At 46.2% G+C, this 24,641-nt stretch overlaps 1 protein-coding gene across 16 annotated transcripts in view; it reads right to left on the minus strand.

The window, feature by feature from the left end:
• The window catches only part of CDH23 (cadherin related 23), an 846,530-nt gene that overhangs the window by 170,942 nt on the left and 650,947 nt on the right, over positions 1-24,641 (minus strand). For all 16 annotated transcript variants that reach the window (XM_053312564.1, XM_053312546.1, XM_053312548.1 and 13 more), the window contains 3 exons: positions 13,980-14,108; positions 13,149-13,277; positions 8,067-8,294 (listed from right to left, as the gene is read on the minus strand). In XM_053312564.1, the coding sequence (XP_053168539.1) occupies positions 8,067-8,294; positions 13,149-13,277; positions 13,980-14,108 (486 nt within the window). The remainder of the gene's footprint in view (positions 1-8,066; positions 8,295-13,148; positions 13,278-13,979; positions 14,109-24,641) is intronic.

Genomic DNA, 24,641 nt, shown 5'->3' on the forward strand with positions numbered 1-24,641 from the left:
TGCAAAGTCTCGGCCCGAACTGGGGCTTTAGGCGCAAAGGACGCCTGGGAGTTCCGAAGAGCATCGGAACTCCCAGGCGTCCTTTGCGCCTAAAGCCCCAGTTCGGGCCGAGACTTTGCAGAGAGAGGAGCTCTGTTTGCGAGCTCCTCTCCTTTTAGAATTGTGGGGCCCTGATCGGCCCAACTGACGCGGGCCTTCTTATGGTGAGGACTCGGGCGGGCGGGCGGCGGTGGCTGTAGTTTGGGCCGATTTGGCCCCTAATCAGGTCGCCCCCCGTGGCTACCTTGGCCCGAAATCGGGCCTTGTGTTGGGCGGTTGGGTGGGTGGTTGGCGGCGGCGGCAGTAGTTTGGGCCGATTTGGCCCCTAATCCAGTCGCAGGGGGGGCAGCGGGGGCGGCTGGTGTCCTGCCGCCCCAATTAATCTAGATATTACTGCGAAAGAGCGGGAAAGCGGCGGGAGGGGTAAGTAAGCCCTCCCACCGCTCTTAAAGGTATCCCCCCACCCGAACCGAACTGCCCAGGTCCGGACCGGTCCAGTCCGGACCAGACCGGAGGCTTTTTAAATGGCCTCCGGACCGGTCCGGGCCCATCTCTAAAGCTTTGCATGTATATTTTTAATGTAAATGTGCACAAAGTGTTGTGGTAAACCCATTAAGCACCTTATTTCTCTAATATCTAAGACTCCAGCCAAGTCACCTAGTGGAAGTCAGCAGGGAGAAACTATAGCAAACCCCACCAGCCTGACAAAATGCAAAAATAAGCCAAGTACACAGGGAAGTAGAGCATGTACTCTGAATGTCTGATTCTGAGCAAAAGAAGCTGTGGGGCAGGGCAGCTGTCCAGCTTGTGTTTTCAGTACTGGGGAGGGAGAGAGAGAGAGATGAAGTGTTTATGGGGGCAACTGAAACCACAAATTCTGAGATAAAAACATAGCAGCTGTCCCAGATCAAGTTGAGGGATATGGCTGGTGGCCAGGATGTAAACCTTTGCTCTGTCCAAACAATGAGGCAAAAAAGGCAGCCCCACAAAACAGAAAAACAAAAACAAGAACCTTCTGGGTGCATTTTATTTTTTAATCTAGCAGTCTCAAGGCATTATAAGACAACACTCTTCCCTGAAGGGACTAGATAGATAGATAGACAGATAGCATGATGGTAGTAATAACAAATGCAAATACAAATCAATATTAACAAGTTGTTCTAATATAAACTAATCAGCCTACTTTACTTTCACTGTGTCTACAACTGGACTAAATTTGGCTTTACAAGGTCCACAAGTTAGATTTCTTGCACCTCAAATATTCACCCGCCATTTTGGATTGGGGTGAATGACATCATTACAAACTCACCACTGAGGTGTCCCTGTGTGTCACTCACTACAACTGTATTTAATTTGGTTCAAATCGCTTAGACAGTCCTCAAGTTAGTGCACTTGTGCCTCAAAAGTTCACACGTCCACCATTTTGGATCAGGGTGGGTGACATCATCACAAACTATGCCATTGAGTGGTCCCTATGTGTCCCTGCAGCTGCAGCAAATTCGGTTTAAATGGGTTAGACTGTCCACAAATTAGCCCGCTTGGACCTAAGATTTTCACGCAGCCACCATTTTGAACTGAAGTGGATGACATCACCACACACCATGCCATTTGGGCATCCCTATGTGTCCATACAGCTGTAGCAAATTTGGTTCAACTTGGTTAGACTGTCCACAAGTTAGTGCACTTGTGCCTCAAAGGTTTACTTGTCTCTCATCTTGAACTGGGGTGAATGACATCATCACAATTTTCACCGTTGAGATGTCCCTATGTGTCCCTACAGCTGGAGAAAATTTGATTCAAATCAGTTAAGCGGTTCACACGTTACCTCACTTGTACCTCAAAGGTTTATGGTTCTACCCTCTTGAATCAGGGTGGATGACTTCATCACAAACTACACCACTGAGGTGTCCCTGTGTGCCACTTACTACAACTGTACCCAATTTAGTTCAAATGGGTTAGACAGTTCACAAATTAGCTGGTTTGCACCTCAGGCGTTCACGCAACCACCATCTTTGATTGGGGTGGATGACATCACAAACTACTAGGCAGTTGCCCAAAATGTTCGGAGGCCATTATAAAGGCCTCCGAAATGTTTCAGTGCTGGGGGTGGGTGGGTTTCGGTGCTGGCGGGGGTAGTACTTTAAGGGTGGGGGAGGATGTACTCACCCCTCCTGCCGCATTTCCCCCGCCGGTGCTCTGTTATCTTTAAGCCCCTCGGGGCGGCAGCATTCCAATCCTCCCTGCTGCCCCGTTTCCCCCATCGGCCGGAGGTGGCTGGAAGTAGCGAGCGTGCGTGCACCCATTGTGCATGTCAGACAGGTGCGCACATGCAACGGGCGCATGCGCGCTCGCCACTTCCAGCCGATGGGGAAAACGGGGCAGCAGGGAGGAACGCTGCCGCCTTGAGCAGCTTAAAGATAATAGAGCACCGGCGGGGAAATGCGGTGGGTGGGGTGAGTACACCCTCCCCCGCCCTTAAAGTACTATCCCTGCTGGCGCTGAAGTTATTTGTGCACATCCATACAAACTGCACCGCTGATGTTTCCCTGTGTTCCTACAGCTGTACCAAATTTGGTTCAAATTAGTCAAGCAGTTTACAAGTTAGGCCACTTGCACCTCAAAAGGTTATGTGTCTGCCATCTTGAATTGGGGTAGATGACATCATCACAAACTATGCCATTGAGGTGTCCCTATATGTCCCTACAGCTGCAACAAATTTGGTTCAAATCAGTTAGGCGGTTCACGAGTCAGCCCACTTGCGCCTCTGAAGTTTATGCGTACACCATCTTGAATTGTTGTGGATGACATCATCACAGACTATGCCATTGAGGTGTCCCTGTGTGTCACTCACTGCAACTGTACCTAATTTGGTTTAAATTGGTTAGACAGTCCACAAATTAGCGCGCTTGTGTCTCAGATGTACACATGGCAGCCATCTTGGATTGGAGTGGATGACATCATCAGACTATGCTGTTGAGGTGTCCCTGTGTGTCACTCACTGCAACTGTACCTAATTTGGTTTAAATTGGTTAGACAGTCTACAAATTAGCCCACTTGTGCCTCAGATGTCCACATGGCCGCCATCTTGAACTGGAGTGGATGACATCATCACACATCCAGCCATTTGGGCATCCCTATGTGTCTCTACAGCTGTAGCAAATTTGGTTCAAATCGGTTAGGCAGTTCACAAGTTAGCCCACCTGAGCACCAAAAGTTTACATGTCCACCATCTTGGACTGGGGTGGATTACATCATCACAAACTAAGCCATTGAGGTGTCCCTGTGTGCCCCTACAACTGTACCTGATTTGGTTCATATTGGTCCAGGCGTTGTGAAGTTGATGGGGGGGGGGACACACGGACACACACAGAGAATGCCGGGTAATCTCATAAGCCTACTGGAAAGTAGGCTAAAAATATGTCACAGGAGATTGAAAGAACAAACAATGAATATTATAAACAGATATAGTTATAGGAATAACACTCCTCCTCACTATATTGGACCAGGCTAAAATATTTGTAACTACCTTGAAATATATCTATACATTTATATCAAGATCTAGATCTATATGCACTGCATACATGCAATAGGGGAGCAGGGTTATTTTCACCAATCCTCCTTTCCTTTGACAGCACTCTGCGCTACCTCAAAATCATATGCCGTGGAGGTCCTGCATTTCTTAGGGGCACATTTCTGCAAGGCACCAAGAGGGAGGTCAGCAGAAATTGCCCATCCTCACAATGTTATTCAGCACATGCAATGTTAGTCTTGATGTCAGCCACTATATTTATGTATTGTGTGAGTGAGGGACCTGTTCTGCTCCATTTCTAACAGACAACACAATCTGGATACCATGGAAATACTCTATATAATTAATTGGTAGGTCACTAAAATAGTAATCATATGTTGTTTCAGGGGCGTAGCAAGGTTGGAGTGGGCCCAGAGACAAGATTTTTAAGCGCCCCCCCCCCCCCCCGCCACTGAAGCTCAGCTCATGAAGTAAAGAAATCTTAAATGAGGCTGAATAGTGGTAACAAAACATATAGTAGCTGGGGGATCAGTCATGTGACTTGCCTCTGGGGGCCCCAAGGCAGTGCCCCCCAAGGCAGTTGGCCCCCAGACAACTGTCTCCCCTTGCCCTATGATAGTTACGCCCCTGTGTTGTTTGTGTATGGGGTTGCATAACGTGAGATATGAACAAACGATATATTGAGTTCCATTAACACAATAGAATTTTCTTAGGTGTGCCCTTAAGAGCTGCAATTTCCCAGCATTTTGGAGTTTGCATGAACATGAAAAGCCCCTAACAAATGTTAATCTGTAAGGTGTTTTGTTAATGGAATTTGATTTAAGGTTGCAGAAAGATTAAAGTGGACCCTCACCCTGGCACATTAAGTGAAAGAGGTCTTGTGAGGAACTGACTCCTAGTAAAAAGGGTTTGGTTAAAAACTGTTTGTATTTCTGCATGTTTCTTGATTTAGAGCTTTAGTGGGAAGGTGAGCATGGCAACTGTGGCCAGGTGCTTGGACTCTAACTATGGTCTCTAGGGGGTGTGGCTGGATTTGCTTGATGGATGGAGTTCTGTGGGTTTTAGAACTGAAGTAGCAGGAGCAGTTGGGGAGCTAGCTGCCATGGAGAAGAAGTAACTGACAGGGAAACAAGATATTGAAGCTCATCTCACGATCAGTGAGAAGAGCTTTGGGGCTAACTGCAGGGAGAGCAGGCTTAGCCGCTCGTAGCTGGGTGGCCAGATCGGCCGCCCACACAACTGCCGGCTCCGTCACGGAGCCAGCAGGGGTGGCGTGGATCGGGGGCCACACGGCCCCTGGAAGTTCCAGGATGCCCCACGCCGCGGCAACACACAAGCAAAAAGATGAGGTTAACAGAGCGCTCGTTCCGTTAACCTCATCTTAGGGGAGGGGTAGTTAGGCGGACTAGCCGCCTTAGGAGCACTGGGCTCGCCTGAGAGGCCGGTGGTACCCACGATCCCTGGGAAGTGGGCTAAGCTCCTTTAGCCCACTTTCCAGTGATCGTGAGAATAGCTTCACTGAAGGGCAGAGATGTTGAAGGTGGTTAAAGTAGGAAGAAGGAAAGGTGTTAAGGGGTGGGGGTGGAGGGGGGGCGAAGGCAAGGGAGAAAGTGTGTAAGACTTCCACCTTCAGAAGAGCTTTAAACACAGCCATCTGTATCTGCCAAAGTCATAGCTGTCAAAGCTGATAGTGTCAACATTATCAGGGGCTTGAGAAATCCTGTAAATAGTTATCTTTTAATTTCTAAATGAATTTTAGAATTAATTTCTAAATGAATTTTAGAATTAATTTCTAAATGAATTTTAGAATTAATTTCTAAATGAAATTTAAAGGCACACCTTTTGTAGAAATAATAAACTCTTTTTGTTGTGTGTGTGTTTTTTTTACTGTGTATGCATGTAACTCCCATGCCTACAGCATTTACCACCTACCAAGGACAGTGATATTGAAGAGGAAAAGATAGCTGAAGCTTGTAGTGAATAAATGATGGCAGTGGATCAAGAAAGCAGACATATTTGGCTGGCAGTGTATAGACTGATACACCCATTCTATCACTCCTATGAAAATAATGTCTCACACTTCCCAAGCATGCAGTCTCTCTCTCTCTCTCTCTCTCTCTCTCTCTCTCTCTCTCTCTCTCTCTCTCTCTCTCACACACACACACACACACACACACACACACACACTTACTTGTGCAGCACCTCCCCCTAACTCGGGAACATTTTTAACCTGTATACCTACTACAATAAGCTCATATATTCATGCAACATCAAAAAGGCTTCTGTCTTTCTTATTTGCGCTCTCTCTCTCTCTCTCTCTCTCTCACACACACACACACACACACACACACACACACACACACACACACACTCTCTCTCTCTCTCTCTCTCTCTCTCTCTCACAAACCCCACAGTCAAAGTTTTCCATGGGAAACTGAGTCTCAGATTTCACTCCAGGATTTATTTTTTATTTTATTTATTTTTCAAATCTGTAGACTGCCCCAAACTTCCATCTCTGGGGTTTAGGGGTAAACTGAACCTTGTTGCTAAGAAATGTTTGGAGGAGGGGAAACAGGAAAAAAAAGTATTGTGGTTTTACCCTGTTCTTTTTTAAAAGGGCAGATACAAAAACAGTCCTTAAGCTCTTTTAATTAAAGATATATTCACACCTGTTTCAGCTTTTAGTGGGTTGTAGTAGTAGTGCCAAACAACATCCCCTCCTCCTCTCCTTGTGACTGGCTGACTGATGCTCAGTGACATTACCTGTGGTGTTGAGCTGAAGGAGGGACTGGGGGTGAGCCTGAGCACTAGTCAGCTAGTCAGGAGGAGGGAGCTGAGACACCAACTGTGTTGCTGCATTGCTCTGCAACCCAGTGTGCAGGAAGGAGACTGGGAAGCAATTTTAGCCTCTCTTCCCTCCCTGCAGAAGCTCTTTTAACTGCCAGGAATATGTCCCTGAGGGCCACACAGCCCTCAGTGATATATTCCTGTCTTTTGCAGGGAGGGGAGAGAAGTGAAAATTACTCTCTGACTCCTTCCCTGTATCCTGGGCTGTGGAGCAATACTGCAGCACAGGTACTGTTCTGGCACCCTTTCAGGGCAGATCTCTTTAGGGAAATGGCAGACACCCCATCCCCTGTGGCAGAACCTCCAAGGCCGCTGGACCTGATGTTGAGTGTTTGATGTTTTTTTTAAAGCAACAAACTTTAGAACCTTCAAACCAGATCAAATTCAAGCTGAGCCGGGGGTGGGTGGGTTCAGGGGCACAAAAGCAAACATACCTCATTTGGTTCGAGTCCAGTTTGGACTCAAACCGAACTGCGCAAACTGGTTTGGGGCACACCCCTAGAGTTCTTGCTCTGCCATTATTAAGATGTGAAGAATTTGAACCAGTAATATTAGTTGAGGAACAAGATGAGGAAAGTATGGGGAACTTTTTTTTAAAGGTCCTAACCCAGCACCTCAATTTAACTCTTGCCCACACACAAAACAGTCCTTGAATTTTGGGAGTGGGGTATGCCTATTTAATACACTGAATACCCTAAAGGCTCTCCCAGTCACACACACACACACACACACACACACTTCCAGTAACATATCAGCTGCAGGGGCATTTCCACACCTAACATTGCCCAGGCAGCTCCAAGATTTAATGCAAAATGATGCCTCCATAGAGGCAGCTTTCTGTAGTTGAAACTGTCGCTAGGCAACACAATTTCTCACTGAGCACATGCCAGGTTAGACCATATCACATCCATAAGCTAAAACAGGCAGATTAATCGTATTTTTAATGAAAACATCTAACCTCCCCCATCCAAAATAAAGTGTAAAGTAAAGTGTGCCGCTGAGTCAGTGCAGACTCCTGGCGCCCACAGAGCCCTGTGGTTGTCTTTGGTAGAATACAGGAGAGGTTTACCATTGCCTCCTCCCGTGCAGTATGAGATGATGCCTTTCAACATCTTCCTATATCACTGCTGCCCAATATAGGTGTTGGGAAACATACCAGCAGGGATTTGAACCGGCAACCAATGAAGTCCAACCCCAGCAAAGTGTATAAGGAAAAAAAATGACAAAACCCCATCAAACTGCTGGAGGTACTTGTCAAACTTTAAATTCCTATAAATAAGCCATTTCTTATCGTTTGTCCCTCAAAATCAGCAAGGATCATTCTCAAATCCACCTCTCTTACAATGCCAAATTTCAAAATCAATCAGTTGAGCTATTTTCTAACTCTTAGCCATAGCACCTCCCCACCCCCAATTTCTGATTATAATATCAGAATGAAATCTTTCTGTCTCACCCTTAACAGAGTATAATTCAACTAAGTTGTTGACATACTCCAGCATTTTCAAAACAAACTTCCAGCTCTATACTAGATATAGCTAAACGATTTTCCCCTGATCGTTTTTTTCATGGGAACAGTGTTCAGTAATAAATGCATCCAACAATTCCCCCAAACACTACCAACCATAAAGTCTATTATCTTTTCCCCACTTACTGAGAGGGCTGGGTTGCCTTCATCCTCCACAGTGATCACCAGCTGGTAAAACTGTTGCCTCTCACGGTCAGGAGGGGATGGGCGGGTGGCAATTTCTCCAGTCACTCTATCTATACGGAAGGTCAGTTCTTCATTTCCATGAGTGATGTAGTAGGAAAGGACACTGTTGAGTCCGCTATCTCTGTCAGTTGCTCGCACCTGAGCCACAGCAGTGCCTCCACCCACGTTCTAAGAGTACGTACAGGGGAGGAATATGGAAACAGATGGAAATTAATGTCTGGCATGATTTTTTAAATAAATAAACTCTTAAAATGTTTGGTCAGCTGACTTGTGTCATTAACATTAAATTTGGCTTGGGGATTAGGCACAGACTACAAATGCATTTCATATTAAAATAGCATAGCTAAATCTCCCATCAATATGGCAGGGAAAACTGCCATCTTGGAGCTTTTGCTGTTCAGTGTGGGGCCTACAAGCAATTAAATCTGATTAACTAACCATTTCTCACTGAAGCAAGGGTCCCTCCAACCAGCTGAAGATTTTCTAGGAAACACACATCACACATGGGCAAAAAAGGTGAAATTGAGACTAGAAGGACTTGCGTTAGAAAGAGAGGCTGCATTTGCATGCAATGCAGAACCGTGGGTCCAATGGACCCACAGTCCCACTGCCCCTCCCCCGCTCTCCTGTCTGAATCCGGATGTCATGGAGAGCACTCTCTCTGCAGTCAGGAAGACTGCTGACAGGAGGGGGAACTAGCTGTGCAGGCTTCCTTTGTGGAATGGACAGCCCACACAACCAATCACAGCCAGAGGGAGGGAGGAGCTTCCTCTCTCAGTCACACTGAACGCAGCCTGTGGTTCTGAATTCAGATGACACCTCCATGGAAACAGGTTGGGCTGATGAAACTCACGACAACCTCAGACTGCAGTTTCAAAATCCAAACCTTGGTTGGGTCGCCTCGCAGAACTGGAATTGCACACATTTGGACAACATGATGAGATAATTTCTGCCCCCTAAAGCTCCAGTTCTGCATTACGTGCAAATGTGGTCAGAGTCTTGGCAGAAGCAGTCTGGTGTGTTAGGGACTTGTTGAACAACTTACATGAGCAGCTGAATTCACCAGGCCTCTGGCCAATATCAATTGACATAACATGAATGATAAAGACATGGGATTTTAGATGACCTAATAAACAAGCTATAAATAATAATGACACGTATAAACTTCACTGGCCGAACAGATAGCATTTCTGTCTTTGGTAATCATATTAAAATACCCTTGCATAAGTATTAGGTTGTCAGGATCTAAGCTGTCTTTTTAATGTTTGCTTATGTTATATTATTTCATTATCAAAATTCCCTTGTCAGGAGATTTCTGCATAATAACCTACATGGTGAACAGGGAACTCTCTGCACATCACAGTTATAATTCAGGACAGCTTCAGTTTGTCCAAGCCTGTAAGCACGTGTGCACAATAAAAAAAGACAGCCACAGTCCTCACTGAAATAAGTAAAAGTTGCACGAGAGCGCAGTTGTGCTTTTGCACAGCTTCCATTTATTCCAACAAGGTCTTGTAGAGGAGGCTTTCCCAGTAGATTAGAGCCCAAGCAAATAAAAGGATAACGATTACTTCACAAAAATTAGAACTTTGATAAATAATCAATACTGGCTACTTTCTAAACAAACCTACTCAAAAAGATGGCTAGATCACCGTCATATTGGGGAGTTCAATGCATTTGGATACAAACCCATAAATATAGAGGTTTACATTTCTGAGACACAGTTTTTTTAAAAAATGGTTTTAATCCTCATAGCTACAGAGAAAAATGTGAAAATATGTATCCATTAGAGGCTCAGGAGGTGCAGAAATGCACAGAACTCCCCTGAAGGATGTTAGCGTTATCAAAATTATTTTGGTTACTTTCAAAATTCCTCAGACGTTTTGCTTGAGCAGGAACATTCACATTTGCTTCACATTTTTACTCTAGCAAATTTAATGCCAATTTCACCCAGGAACCACAGAAAACATTGGATGGAACACTTAGTAGAGGGAAGTGAGGCTTCAGAACATTGTATTGGAACTTTCTCCATTGCCTGTGACATAATTCTGTTGCCAAGTGGTCCCTAATTTTCTAATCCTTCAGGGATGCAGATTGTTGGAGGGGGATGGGTTTGACTAACCTCAATTATAACAGAGCCAGTGTGAACAGTAAAAGTTGAGCCCATTAAAACGTAGCTTGAGACAGTTGTTTAAGATCCAAAAGCAAGCAAGCTTTATTGGGAAAGTTACATTCTTGGATAGACACCCTGTGTGCCTGAGCTGTCTTTGTAGTATAGAGCAGAGAGAGCAAGAGTGAGAGACAGAGACAGAACAGCTAATGGAGCCTGCAACATGTCAGAGAGCAAGAAGCAGTCTAGGAGCAAGAAGGGCGGAGTGATAGGCCCTGAGAATATCATTCTACCAATCACAGAAAGCCAGCTCAAACAACAAGAGTGAAATAAAGAGGAAGAGCCTTCCTTACTGTCACTGCTCCCAATGCCCTAGTAAAGTTATGCCATCAAGTCAGTGTTAACTCCTGGCGACCACAGAGCCCTGTGATTTTCTTTGGTAGAATACAGGAGGGGTTTACTATTGCCATCTCCCGCACAGTATGAGATGATGCTGTTCAGCATCTTCCTATATCACTGCGCCCAATATAGGCATTTCCCATAGTCTGGGAAACATACCAGCAGGGATTCAAACCAGTAACCTCTTGCTCCCTAGGCAAGTTACTTCCCCACTGCACCATTAGGTGGCTAATGCTCCTAGTGGTCATTAGAATAAAAGGTGCCAAGAGTTAATGCTCCTTCTGGAGTTCCATCTCCAAAAAAATCTCTCCCCAAGGGCATTTGAGGAGCTTGACTTGCCATTTTAAGCTCCTGTAGTAGATTGTGGGTGGTTTGGAAATTTCCTTTCCTGACTCAGGTCACTTAATGAATAAATTGGCTGAACTGGTTTTAACCAGCTCTTAGCAGCAGAGATGTGCAAACAGGTTCAACAACAAATGTGTTCAACGTCAAACTGGTTCAGTTCGTCCATTCAGGATTGAACTGACTCATCCCGTTTTGATGAGATGACCCTGGACCAAACACTCCTGACTGTTTGGGTGGTTCACGGACATTTTTTAAACTTACCCCTCCGGGGTTGTTGTTGGAGGTGGCGGGGGGTCCATGGAGGTTTCCCCTCCCCCCGCCACCTCCAACGACTCCCCCGGATAAGGTAAGTTTTAAAAAGTTTTATTTTTTTTAAATGTTCATGAAGCCCTCCGGACAGAACCAAACTGGGGGGGGGGGTGTCGAGAGGGTGCTGGATCCAAATGGCACAGTACGGACTCAAACTGGACTGGACCAGCTGGTTCCGTGCACAGCCCTACTTAGCAGCCTTCTCAACTCCTAGCAGCGATAAGTAATTTCTGCAGTGTGCTCAGAGAAGTTGCTTATGAATGATAAAAATTCCTTAGCTTAAAAAACCCAGAAAGCGAAGGAAAAGATTCTGGTCAACCCAGAAGTTCTGGTAGGTTACTGCTGCCACCAAGCACTCTAAGTCTTTCAGAGAATCTGACTGTTGGACTAGAGTGCTTTAGTCCAGAGTCTCTTTGTAACTGGGAAATGGGCAAATACAAAAAATATATATGCTTCTTGCTAATAGGCAAGAATAAAACCTTTCCCTCCCGTGCATTTTGCCTGCATGTGGAGTTAATTACTAATTGGCCAAGCTCTCCTTGAGAAGTGTTCTGCATCAGAGAAATCTCCACTTAGAGCTCCCTGCTGCTGGGTTAATAACCAATTCTCTGAGATTGTAAAAAGAACAGAGGAAAAAAACTTTTATTCAGTTACTACAAACTGGTTCTGTCTGGGGCTTTTAGCTTTTTAGAAACACTTTAAAATACTTAGTTCATTACAATAATGATTCAAAAACGCTCAGATGATTCTGGGGTGGCTCATGTTAAAATCTTAGTTACTTATTTGCAAAGAATAGATATTTGGAAATGCAAAGCACCACACAGAAAGCAAAATAAAATCCCTAATGCAGTCTGGACTAAACAAACCTTTCCCTAGACTAAATTCCTGAAGCCAAAACCCTGGCTCCCCCCCACCCTTGAACTCACCAAACTCCTGATGAGAATCAAGCTTCTTGCAGATCTCTCAACCTGAGAGATTATCCTGCAGCTCTGCCATGAGGCATCCAACCTCATGCTAGTCCGCACTTTCTGCCCTGACTTCCCTTCTTGTTCCCAGAATTCCACCTGCAGCTCTCATGCCCCGCCTCCTCGCCCTGTGGACTGATTGGGTGAGCCCTGGAGTTCAGGAGCCTGTCAGTCAAGGCAAGGGTTCACTTCCTGTTAACTCTTTAGAGCAGGGCTGCTCAATTTTGGCTCCCCTGCAGATGTTGGCCTACAACTCCTATAATCTCTGGCTATTGACCAGTGTGTCTGGGGATTATGGGAGCTGTAGTCCAAAAACACCTGGGGGGCCAAAGTTGAGCAGCCCTGCGTTAGAGGGTGGGGAGACTGGTCACTACAACTCCCCAGCACCAAAACACCAAAGCTAATAATTCATATCTCCTCTGCAAAACTGTCTTTCCTCCCCCTAACAAAAAAAAAAATTAAGTGAGCAGTTGTTCCACAAGCTTTCCCTCAGTTTGCATTCCTGCCTTCCTCAATATTTTACTCTCTATCGCTAAAACATTGTGAATTCTGAAAGGCACGCATTGCAGTGTGTGCACACATTGCACTAAACTCAGCATGTTAAGTACGTTTATGAAAATGTGCATTCAGAATTTGTTTCCTTGATCTATTCATTCATTCATTTGTCTGGCACAAAGTGCAACTAGCTCTAGCAGGACTCTGCTGCCTACAATGCCTTTTACCCAGAAGCACACTTCCAAAGAATATTCTTAAGTGTCTACATATGAAACAGAACTTCATACACACAGAGTGAGAACCTAAATAAGATCTCCTTGTGTGCTGCCACTTTCACAAAAGGGGGAGAAACAGGATCGTGAGTCATTGTGCAGAAAGTCAACAGTCAGAGATGCTTACCTCATTAACGCTAACATTGTATCCATATGGGTTTGCAATGACTGGTGGATTATCATTAACGTCCAGTATATTAACTCTTAAGGTATGCTCTTTCCTGCGAGGTGGCACACCTTTGTCAGCTGCGTGAATCTGGAATGTAGGAAAAGTTATAAAATTATAGTCTTGGTCAAACTTGTGCAAATAAGACAGTAGCAGAGTCTACACCCCCACCCCCTCAATCATCCATAAACAGAACAGTGAAATATGCCTATATCCAAGCAAATAGCCCTAGTTGTATATAAGGCAAATCAAACAGAGCAATAGTGATTTCAGTAAGGGATTGCAGTGTGGTCAATGGGTACAGTTTTTATTACCAGTGGGCCAATTTGAATGGAAAGGCAGTGAAAGTCAATATGTGTCAAATATCAGTTTTGTATATGTTCAAAACACTGCATTATATTATTTCATACAGATTTTTAATTCAAAATTCAAGGAAGGTATACTTTTCCCTCTAATGGAAGTTTCAAGTCAGTAGTATGTTAAATAATTGGTTATATAATAACATGCAGATGGATCATACAGGGAATTACAGAATTCAGACAATAAGATGGTTAATCACATTTTATGTAAGTCAAGAGTTCTCATACTTGGGTCCCCAATTGTTGGACTGCAACTCCCATCATGCCCTGTCACAATGGCCCCCGCCACTGTGGCAGGGGATGATGGAAGTAGAAGTTCAGCATCATCTGGGGACACACATTTGAGAACTCCTGATGTAAGCTGTTTTCCTGGACCCAGCTAATGATAAAATTATGGAACTTGCAGCCTGGATCGTGGGCATCTTTTAGTTACCTTTAAGGTGTAATGCTCTATCAGTTCCCGGTCCAGTGGTCTGGCCACAAACACTTCTCCATATGTTTTATTGGTTGTACGGATTTCAAAGGCCCTGCCTATGTTTCCTGATACTAGAGAAAAAGCCACCTGTACAAAAACAAAATGTACAATATATGGGAAGATTAGGGGAAGTGAAGAGCACTATGTTCCAAATCATGTTACAATTGGCCTTTTTTCATGCTAACAAATAAACATACAAACATTTTGGTGATACCTGGAATCAGAAATGAAAGAGTCTACAAATGCAATGTTTATAAAAATCTAACCTCATTAAACTTTCAAACCAGATTCTGTATATTGTTTTGAGCAAAGGATGACGATAGAAGTCAACTCATCAGCACTTAGCATGGCTACATACAGCTCTGGGCAGCTGAAGGCCAAATTTTGTTCTCATTTATGTATACACTCCCATACACATCTGCCTTACCTTTAAGGTCAACATTAGAGATCCTGTTCTCCATCCCACTATTGTGCAAGATCAAATGGGCAGATTTCCTCCTTCCTTGTGGTGGTGCCAAAACTGAGCAGTGCCCACATTGTGGAGATATGTTGTTTTAATGCATCTACTGAAGAATTCAATAGTTCTTCTCTTGTTGTTTTTAAGCATCTATTGAAGAACTTTTTAATGACAAGCTTTTAATGTTTTCTTACGCAATTTGTTTTGCCAAAAAATTTATTCCAAGTCATAGGAAAACTACTAAAATCCCATTTCTTTTATTCTTACATAGCTTATTAATTTTGCCATTAAAATGCATTTATACAAATTATCTTCCCATTTTGTATAGATGGAAATTTAGGTTGCTTACCTGTAACTCTAGTTCTTTTAGTGGTCTGCTGAGCATTCACACTGATGGGTTTTGCCTCTGCACAGAGCTCTCATTCAGAATCTTCCAAGCTTTTCCTCACAAAGACATTTTGGCAGTAGCTATGCTCCCTAGGCTGTGTTCTGCACACTTCCCAACCAATTGCCTCAAAGACCAGTGCAGCTGAGAAGGTAAGAAAAAATAACTGCAGCAGGGAAGAAAGACGGGTTGTGTGAATGCACAGCAGTCCACCAGAACAACAGTTATGGGTAAGCAACCTGAATTTCTTCTACGTGGTCTCTGCACATTCCTTCTGATTGGTGAACTGAGAGTTCACATGCTTGGAGGAGGGTGCAGAATGTCTGAGACCTGATTGCAGAACTGTAGAATCCAATTGTGAATGCTTTTATTATCTCAGATCCAGAGCGTAGTGCTTCACGAAGGTGGATGATTGAGCCCAAGCAGCAGCTCTGTAGATGGCATTTAAGTGAACTCCATGAAAAAGGGCAATAGCCGAAGCCACTGCTCTAGTGGAATGAGCCTTTATAGCTCCTGGCAACAGCTTGTTTGCCCAACGGTAGAAACTGGCAATGGTCACTGAGATCCAAGAGGAAAGGTGCTGAGCAGATATTTGCAGGCCTTTCCTAATACCTTCATAAGACACAAAAAGGGCCTGGGTGAGGCAAAAAGATGATGTGTTGTGGATATAAAAGGCCAAAGCCCTTCTGATGTCCAATGCCAAGCATACTCTTGATCAGAAGATGGTGATGGGAAGAAAAGTCCAAGACAAATGTCCTGAGACTCATGAAAAGATGAAACAATTTTTGGCAGGAAGGAGACATCTGGTTGGAGTATCACCTTGTCTGGTTGGGAAACTATGAAAGGAGGGTCTGCCTGGAGGGCTCTCAGCTCTGCCACCCACCAAGCAGAAGTGAAAGCTGCCAGAAAGATGACTTTAAATAAGTGACGAAAGGTACAGATAGGAGGTGGTTCATAGGGCTTACATATCAACTTAGAGAGAACTTACATATCAACTTCAAATCCCATGGAGGGGCCACCCTGGGTAAAGGAGGATACATTCTAAACAAGCCTTTAAAGAAACATTGAACTTCTTCCTTGGAGAACAACAATTTAGTAGAATGTAGGGCAGAAATTGTGGTCAAATGAACGTGCAGGGAAGAAATACTCAGACCACTCTTCTTCAGTGGTAAAAGGTAAGAAAGAACAAAATGAATTGAAGTAGTGGTCAGCTCCTTAGATTCTGAACAACAATAAACAGAAAAATATTTCTATTTAGAACAGTAGGAAGATCTGGTGGATGGTTTACATGAAGCATCTATTGCCTCTTGCACCTCTTGGAAATGGGAGTGCCAAGGTCTATTTTCCATGCTGCTAGGTGCAGTCTCTTGAGATCTGGGTGGAGAACACTCCCCTCCTGAGATGACAGGAGATCTAGATACGATGGCAGATGAAGGTATCTGCCTTTGGATAGTTAGAATAGCACTGTAAACAAGGGTTGGCAGGGCCACCAAGGGGCTATCAGGATGCACGTTGTGTGGTCTGCCATTATCTTTGCCAGAACTCTCAGAATTAGAGGAACAGGCAGGAACATGTGTGGGAACTGAGCTCTACAGTGCCAACTGTGCAAGGCAGGGGACATTTGCAGATCTCTCCTACCCCCGGAAGTGACCTGTGCCACCTGAAAATTATATACCTGAGGGCTGTGTAACCCCCAGGGATATATTTTCAGGAGGCACAGGGGAAGGGGAGGTTATCAGAGGGAAGGGGAGATAATCGGAAATTGTCCCCCACCTCGCTCACCAGCACAGCGTTGCTACAGCAGTACAGTACTAGTCTGGATGTCAGTAAATATTTTAATATTCTTAATACTTAATTATCTTTTTGATTAAAAATAGTTTAAAGGGATTTTTATGGACTGCTGCTTTTAAAAAAACAGGTTGCTTACCTGTAACAGGTGATCTGGTAGTGATCTGTTGAATCCATAAGTAGATGGGTTCTGCGCCTGCGCAGGCACCTCTCGGGCCGACTAGGTAGCTCCTCGCGACGCCCAACCGCCCTTCTGCACGTGCTACTGATCACTACTTATACTGGGCGGTGGGCGTCTTCCGTTAGTTTTCTGTGCAGACCGCTTTGCAATCTGCTTCCCAATGTTCTGTCTGAGCCTCATACTTCTGCAGTGGGGTTGGTTTCTGGGCGGGCCTTATGGATTCAACGGATCACTACCAGATCACCTGTTACAGGTAAGCAACCTGTTTATCTGGATCGTGATCCGTTGATTCCATAAGTAGATGGGTGATTAGTTAGCTGCCCCCCTTTGGTGGCGGGTGCAGAAGGATGCCTTCTACAGCAAGACCCTTTTCAAAACACTTCGCCCATATTCCGCCTGGCGCGCCATGCGGAGGTCCACTGCATAATGTTTTACAAACGGCTGCTGTGAAGACCAGGTTGCAGCCACACAGATGTCATCCATCTTAATGCCGGAAAGATGAGCTGCTGATGTCGAGTAAGCCCTAGTAGAGTGAGCTCGTACTGTCTTAGGTGGGGTAACCCCCTGCAGCCTATAAGTTAATAGGATCAGCTCAACCAACCAATGTGCAATACGCTGTCTAGACACTGGTTTTCCCTTACACTTGCCCTTGTAAGCCACAAACAGCTTATTTGTCTTTCTGAATTCTTTTGTCCCTCTCAAATAGTACAACAAAGACCTGCGTACATCTAACGAGTGAAGCGCTATCTCCAATGTTGTCTGTGGGTCCTTAAAAAAGGTCGGCAAGACCACCTCCTGATTCAGATGGAATTCTGTGACCACCTTAGGGCGGAAACTAGGATCAAGCCTCGTAACTACTTTATGTGGGTAGAACAGGGTGTAAGGCTTGTCTGCTCTCAACGCAGACAATTCACCCACTCTTTTTGCTGTGGTTATTGCTATGAGGAATGCAGTCTTAAGCGTTAGCAACCTCAGGCTAGCCTCATGCAGTGGTTCAAACGGTTGTTCTGTCAATGCCGAAAGAACCAATGACAAACTCCATTGCTCTAAAGGTTCCTTAAGCGGTGGGTACATATTATTCAGTCCCTTCATAAACCTTCTACATTCAGGATGTGTAAATACAGTCTTTCCATCCCATCCTGGGAGTTTAGAGGATAGAGCTGCCAAATGTACCTTCAAAGAAACATTTGCTAAGCCCCTTAATTTTAGACTTGTCAAATAAAGCAAAACCTGGTGCACTGATGCCCGTTTTGCATTGAACTTATTTAATTTTGCAAATGCCCTAAACCTTCTCCATTTACATAAATAGCTACGCCTAGTTGACTTCCGTCTACTATTCAACAGAATAGTTCTCAGAAGTTTATTCTCCATGCTGTTAATTTCAGTGTTTGGATTTCTAGGTGTAGTATCCTTCCCTCCGCCCGCTGTAGGAGATCCGACACTGCTGGTAGACGGTAAAAGTCTCCTCTGCACAGGCGAAGCAGCAGGGCAAACCACGCTTGACGTGGCCACCACGGGGCAATCAGTATGCAATTGGCCCTGTCCCTCAGAATCTGTGCCAACACCCGATTGAGGAGTGGCATGGGTGGAAATAGGTAAAGGAGTCCCCTGTTCCACACATATTGAAATGCGTCTCCTAGAGACCCCACACCTATCCCCGCACGAGAACAATATCTCTTGCACTTCTTGTTTCCCTCCGTGCCAAATACATCCACCGCGGGGGTACCCCAGAGACTGAAGAGATCTCTGACACACTCCAGTTTGAGTTCCCACTCGTGTTTCTGGTTGATCTGCGTGCTCCGACTCAGAGCATCTGCTTTGTGATTGTCCACACCCCGGATGTGAATTGCCACTGGATAAATGGCATGCATGATGCACCAGTTCCACAATTTCATTGACAAGGTGCAAAGTGTTGGTGAGACCGTACCCCCCTGCCTGTTCAGATAAGCTATTGCTGTAGTATTGTCCAAATGGATTTGCACCACGGCACCCCTCAGCTGGGGTTCGAAAGCCCTCAGTGCTAAGAACGCGGCTAACAGTTCTAGGTAGTTGATATGTAGTAGGGCCTGTTGAGGCGTCCACTGTCCCTGGGTGCAATCCTGGCCGCAGTGTGCCCCCCATCCCTGAAGGGAAGCATCTGTTGTGACCCACGCCGTCGGAAGAAGAGGCCGGAATGGTACTCCCTTTAAGAGATTTGCCTCTGTCCTCCACCACTGCAGTGAAGCAAGCACCTTCTTGGGGAGATGCAGTAGCATGTTTTGGCTGTCTACATTGGGCCGAAAATGGTCCAGGTACCACCGTTGCAGGGGTCTCATCCGAAGCCTTGTATAACATACGGTCGTGTTGCACGAGGCCATCAGGCCTAATAGCCTTTGCACGCCTCTCGCCCTTTGTGCAGGATTGGAGAAGAAGTGACTTGCCAATGAAGTGATCTGACTGCATCTCTCCTTTGGCAAAAATGCTCTCTGCTGTTCCATATCCAGGGTAGCCCCTATGAAGCTCAGCTGTTTCCTTGGTACTAAATTTGTTTTTTTCCAGTTCACAGTGACCCCCAGGCCTTCCAGAAGATGCAGCAGCATCTGTATCTGAGCTTCCAGTAGCCTCCTGTCCTTGCTCACCAGGAGCCAGTCGTCCAGATACGGGTAGACCACCAGGCTCTGAGTTCGAAGGTGAGCAACTATTACTGCCACCACCTTGGTGAAAACCCTCGGGGCTGTTGACAATCCGAAGGGGAGGACTGCATACTGATATATCGCCTCCCCCACTGTAAAACGAAGATACTTCCGGTAATTTTCTTGGATGCCCACATGGAAGTAAGCGTCTTTCAAATCTAATGTTGCCGCCCACTCCTCCTGCTCCAAGAAGGGTAGAATCTCCTGCAACGTTGTCATTCTGAACTTCCGGGTCCAGACAAATTTGTTGAGATCCCTCAAGTCCATGATTGCCCGTATCCCACCATCCCACTTGGGTATTTGAAAATAGCGGGAGTAGAATCCGGTCAACCTCTCTGCCCACTGCACTGGAACAATTGCCCCCTTTTCCAACAACACCTTCACCTCCTCTTCTAACACCGGTGTTGACTTCGTGAAACGCAGGCCTGAGAACGGGGGCTGGGTTGCGAACTCTATTGCATAACCCGTTTCCACTATTCTCAAAACCCACTTGTCTGATGTTATGTTGTGCCACGCAATAGCATGGCTTGCCAGTCTGATGGATGAGCTGGCAACTACAGGGCCGATGACAGTGGTCCTGGCAATTGGTCTTAAATGCAGTGGGCTGACAGAGTAATCAAAAAGATTGTTTCGCACTCTCCTTGGAGTTCCTAGCGTTCTGGTTTTTGTTCTTGATGTTGCTGTTGAAGCCCCTTGGGCGTTGATAGGGCCTATTCTGCCTCCTATAATCTCTCTTATCCTGATAACGGTACATCCGTTGTTTATTATAACTGTACGTGCGAGTACTAGGTGCTGAGGTAGCCACCATGAATGTCTTTGCAGTGAATTTAGATTTTTTTAGAGTTTCCATAGTGGCATCCGTGGTCTCATGGAAAAGTCCCTTTCCATCGAAAGCCAGATTCTCCACTCGGTCCTTCATGTCCACCTGGAGCGACGTTGCGCGCAGCCAAGCGTGGCGCCGCATTGAGACTGCGGTCACCATGGCCCTTGACTCTGTTTCCGCCAAGTGCTTGAACGTGCTCAGTTGCTGTTTTGTCACTGACGTCGTCTTGTCAAACACCTCATGAAGTTTCACTTGTAGTTCTGCTGGGGTCATTGATGTTGAATCATGCAGCAAGTTGTCCCACAGCAGATGGGTGTATCGAGCCATACAAGCTGCATAATTTGCTATCCGTATAGCTAGGCTCGATGTGGCGTATAACTTACGACCTAAAACATCTATCTTCCTCCCCTCCTTGTCCGCAGGAGTTGTGTGCCGGCGGCTGCCTTTTGATGTTGACGCGCAATCTACCACCATCGAGTTAGGATCCGGGTGGCGCAACAGGTACGTATTGTCTTCTTCAAGGATCCTATATAAGTTCTCTATGCGCTTTGATGTCGGATTTGCCAATTGTATGCTGTCCCATGCTGATTTAGCCACTTTTGCAATGGCAGGGATCATTGGTAGAGAAACAGGGTGAGAAGATTTGGACTGAAACATCATGCTGTACACAGGGTCAGCAGACTCTGTTTCAGGTAGTTGCAAGTCCAAACCCAATGCCTCTGCCATTTCTCTGATTAGGGAATGGTAGGCCTTGAGTTCTTCTGTCGGGGATCTTGATAGACGTGGTGGAACCTCAGATCGAGGCTCCACCTGCCGACTGGCGTGATCTGAATCTGAATAGTCAGACTCAAAATCCCGTTGCGTTGAAGTTGGAGACGATTCCTTGGATGAAGGACTTGGAGGAGGCGGGGTGCTCTTTCTCTTTTGCTTTCCACTAGGCTTGTCCTGTGGTGTCCTCACAGGCACAGCCTGCCCCTCCAGGGGGGTGTCTTGTACACCTTCTCCATTCCCAGGTGCAGGCGACACATCACCTCTCACCACCGGTTGTTGCAGGGCAGGTTGCATGGCCTTCCACCTTAGGTACTCCGCATAGTCATGCGGCAAAGAATGTCTGAAACCACAAGTGTGCTCAGGCTGTGAAGTAGGGTGGCGTATACTACCATCCGCGACACCTGCCAATGGTTGCACTACAGCCATGGGTGATTGAAGTAAGCTCTCAGCTGCAGCCCTTGGGGAAAGTGATGGAGTCTTAGGTGGTGGAAGACTCTCTACCGCTTCCTCATCATCCTCTTCATCATCCAATCCTGCACTCAGGAAACCCTGAAAAGTGGACTTCGCTGGAGTGTTAGGGCCAGAGTCCATCAACTTCCTGAGAGCAGAAGTTGCGCTTCCATCAGAGCGTTGGCTACTTTGTTGCCTTGGGGTTGATGGAGATTGCTGTGGTGTATGAGCTGGCGACAGTGAGTGGCGCCTTCTCAGATGAGATTCCTCGCTCGGCCTCGAGAGGGGTCTCGATGTCGAGGAGGCTTTAGTCTTGCTCGCCTTCGATGTCGAGGGTGTCGCAGTCGAGCGATCCTTCCTTCTTTGCTCTCCCTTCGATGTCGAAGGCGTCGATGTCAAAGGCGTCGATGTCGAAGGCTTCGACGTTGAAGGAGGCTTCGATGTCGATGCCGGAGGAGGCTTCGATGTCGATGCCGACGGGGCGCGCGTGCTCTCCAAAGCTGTAGCATCCGCTACTGGACTAGAAGCCCATGGTACTGCACTCCACTCTGTCTCAGAAGCTTGCACCGATGAGGGTGAAGGGGTCTCTCGCCTATGCTCACTCCGACTAGAGTGCCCCGTACCGGCAGCTTCCGCAGCCTCCTGACGAAGCCTCTTTTCTCGTCGCTTCTGTTCCTTTAGAAGAGATCTGCAAGGGTCTCTTAAAAGGTGTATCGGTGGACACGGTTTTAGACTGTGAATATACAGCTCCGTGTACCTCCCTCCCCGATGCCGATGTCGATGTCGACAGTGTTTCAGGCCGAGGGGTGGGAGGGCGCAGCGCGTCTTCATACAGGGCAGCTCTCAGACGCAGAGCTCGGTTTGTCCTCGTCTGCTTAGAGAAGGCACAACAGATCTTGCAAGCCCCTGTGTTGTGCTCCTCTCCTAGGCATAGCATACAGGAATCGTGGTGGTCAGTGGAGGGCAGCTTAGCCCGACACCTCACACACCGCTTGAAGGTCGTTTTCGTTTCCATCTCCGTTAACACTCCAGTTCAATCCAATAAAATCCATCCGATCTTTCTCCAAAACTAGTCCGAAAGCTGTAATCCAGTCCAAAACACAGTCCAAATTCCAAATATACGATAATATCCGTCAAGAAAATAAAATACTTTTCGCTACCGAGGAGCCCAAGCAAGGTCTGAACGCTGTGGCGGTCAAACAGAAACTAACGGAAGATGCCCACCGCCCAGTATAAGTAGTGATCAGTAGCACGTGCAGAAGGGCGGTTGGGCGTCGCGAGGAGCTACCTAGTCGGCCCGAGAGGTGCCTGCGCAGGCGCAGAACCCATCTACTTATGGAATCAACGGATCACGATCCAGATCTGATACATTTTAGTGCTGCTATTCTAGTATTTTATGTAGTCGTATTCATCTATTGACTTGTATTTTTTAATCTCATTACTTGTCTTTATAGGCTGTTTGCAGTGTTTTTCAGAAAAGCGGCATAAAAAATAATAATAGCAACAATATTATTCAAAGACCACAGCTTAGTTATGTTATGTGTGAGACTAAATAATTTGTTATTCACTCAATGTATGCACACGTGCGTGTCGAACTTGGAAATAAAGATTAGAATTGTTTTTAGCAGAACCTGTCACTCCATTTTCTGCTTTTTCCTCTTCAAGAATGAAGGCCTTGCATTACACTTGCATTACAAACAACATGAGTATTACAGGGTCTCAATTTGGGCCTGACTGTACCCCCCTCCCCCAGGCACCTCTGCAAGACATGTGTCGGAAACAATCCAGGAATGCAGGGGCGTAGCGAGACCCCAGGGGACCAGGGGACAAAATCCTGGCAGGGTCCCCCCATCACATGTGCCTCAGCACCCAAAGCCCCACCCCCTGCATCTGATGTCAGACACAAGGGGTATGGCAACCAGCATCTCCCTGCCGCTGCCCCTACCTCCGGTTGGCTGCCGCCAATGCCGCTTCTTCTCTGGCCCCTGTGGTGGCGGGGGTGTGTGTGTTATGTGGCTGTCAGGCCTCTCTGGCCGAACTGCGCACCTGCGCAGTTCGACTATGGACGTCTCATGCCTGTGACATCATGGGCATGCGACATCCTTAGTCAAACTGTGCAGGTGCACAGGCTGGCTGGAGAGGCCCGACAGCCGCAGTGCCCACCACCATGGCCATGGGGGATGGCCTGCCCAGCTTGGCTCATCCCCCACCCCCCGGAGGCCAAGATAAGAAGTTGTGGTGAGGCAGGGAAGTGGTGGCAGGGCAGGGTTGGCAGTGGTGGGGCGGTCTGCCCTCTGGGCCTAGGGACATTTGTCCCAGCTTGTCCAATGGATGCTACACACATGTAGGAATGCGACAATTTTTAACACTGGCATTAGGAATAGCCTAGGAAGCCAAAAGGAAAACAGCTCTTTGAGAGCCTGAAAAAAGTTCCCTGATCCCCTAAGCCAGGCTGACCACATGGCTATTTCCAAACAGCCCTGAAAACTTTCCCAGACTCCGTCTCCATTGCCTAGTCCTTCCAAAACACATTCTCCACACTTCAAGCATTCCTGTATGTAAACATAAAATGGTCCAGTTCTTCCCGGATCTGCACTAAAGCCACAGGGGTCCACAGTTCTCCAGAATTAATCTCCCCTGCAGGATCTTCCTGACATTTCCATGAATCCTCATCTTTCAGAGGCGCCTGTCTGAGATATATACTGAAATACTTTTGTTCCCCTAAGTACCTCCATTACCTTCCTCTTGAAGGTTTCAATGCACCAGCAGATAAATAATAAATAAATAAATTATTAACAGAGAAGCCAAGCCAGCCTCCTCTCCAACCTATAAGAATAGTTAACCAGAAGCCCCATTTTGCACAGTCTTTGGGATTCGTCCCAGGCTGTTGCCACCTTGCTTCTTCCATCGCACTCCAGCTTCATCACAGAGAAACCAGCCTTCACGTCAAGACAAGTTATAAAAGGGAGTCTTTCCTTCTTTCCTATGCTCCCGTGAGTTCCCTCCTTTCTTTCTCCATGGGTGTGTGTGTGTGTGCGCACACGCTTATGACTTTTTAGGCCAAGCTAGAAAGTTTTGTTAGATCCAAGAGGC

The sequence above is a fragment of the Hemicordylus capensis genome, chromosome 3, assembly GCF_027244095.1.
Source record: "Hemicordylus capensis ecotype Gifberg chromosome 3, rHemCap1.1.pri, whole genome shotgun sequence".
Classification (NCBI taxonomy): Eukaryota; Metazoa; Chordata; class Lepidosauria; order Squamata; family Cordylidae; genus Hemicordylus; species Hemicordylus capensis.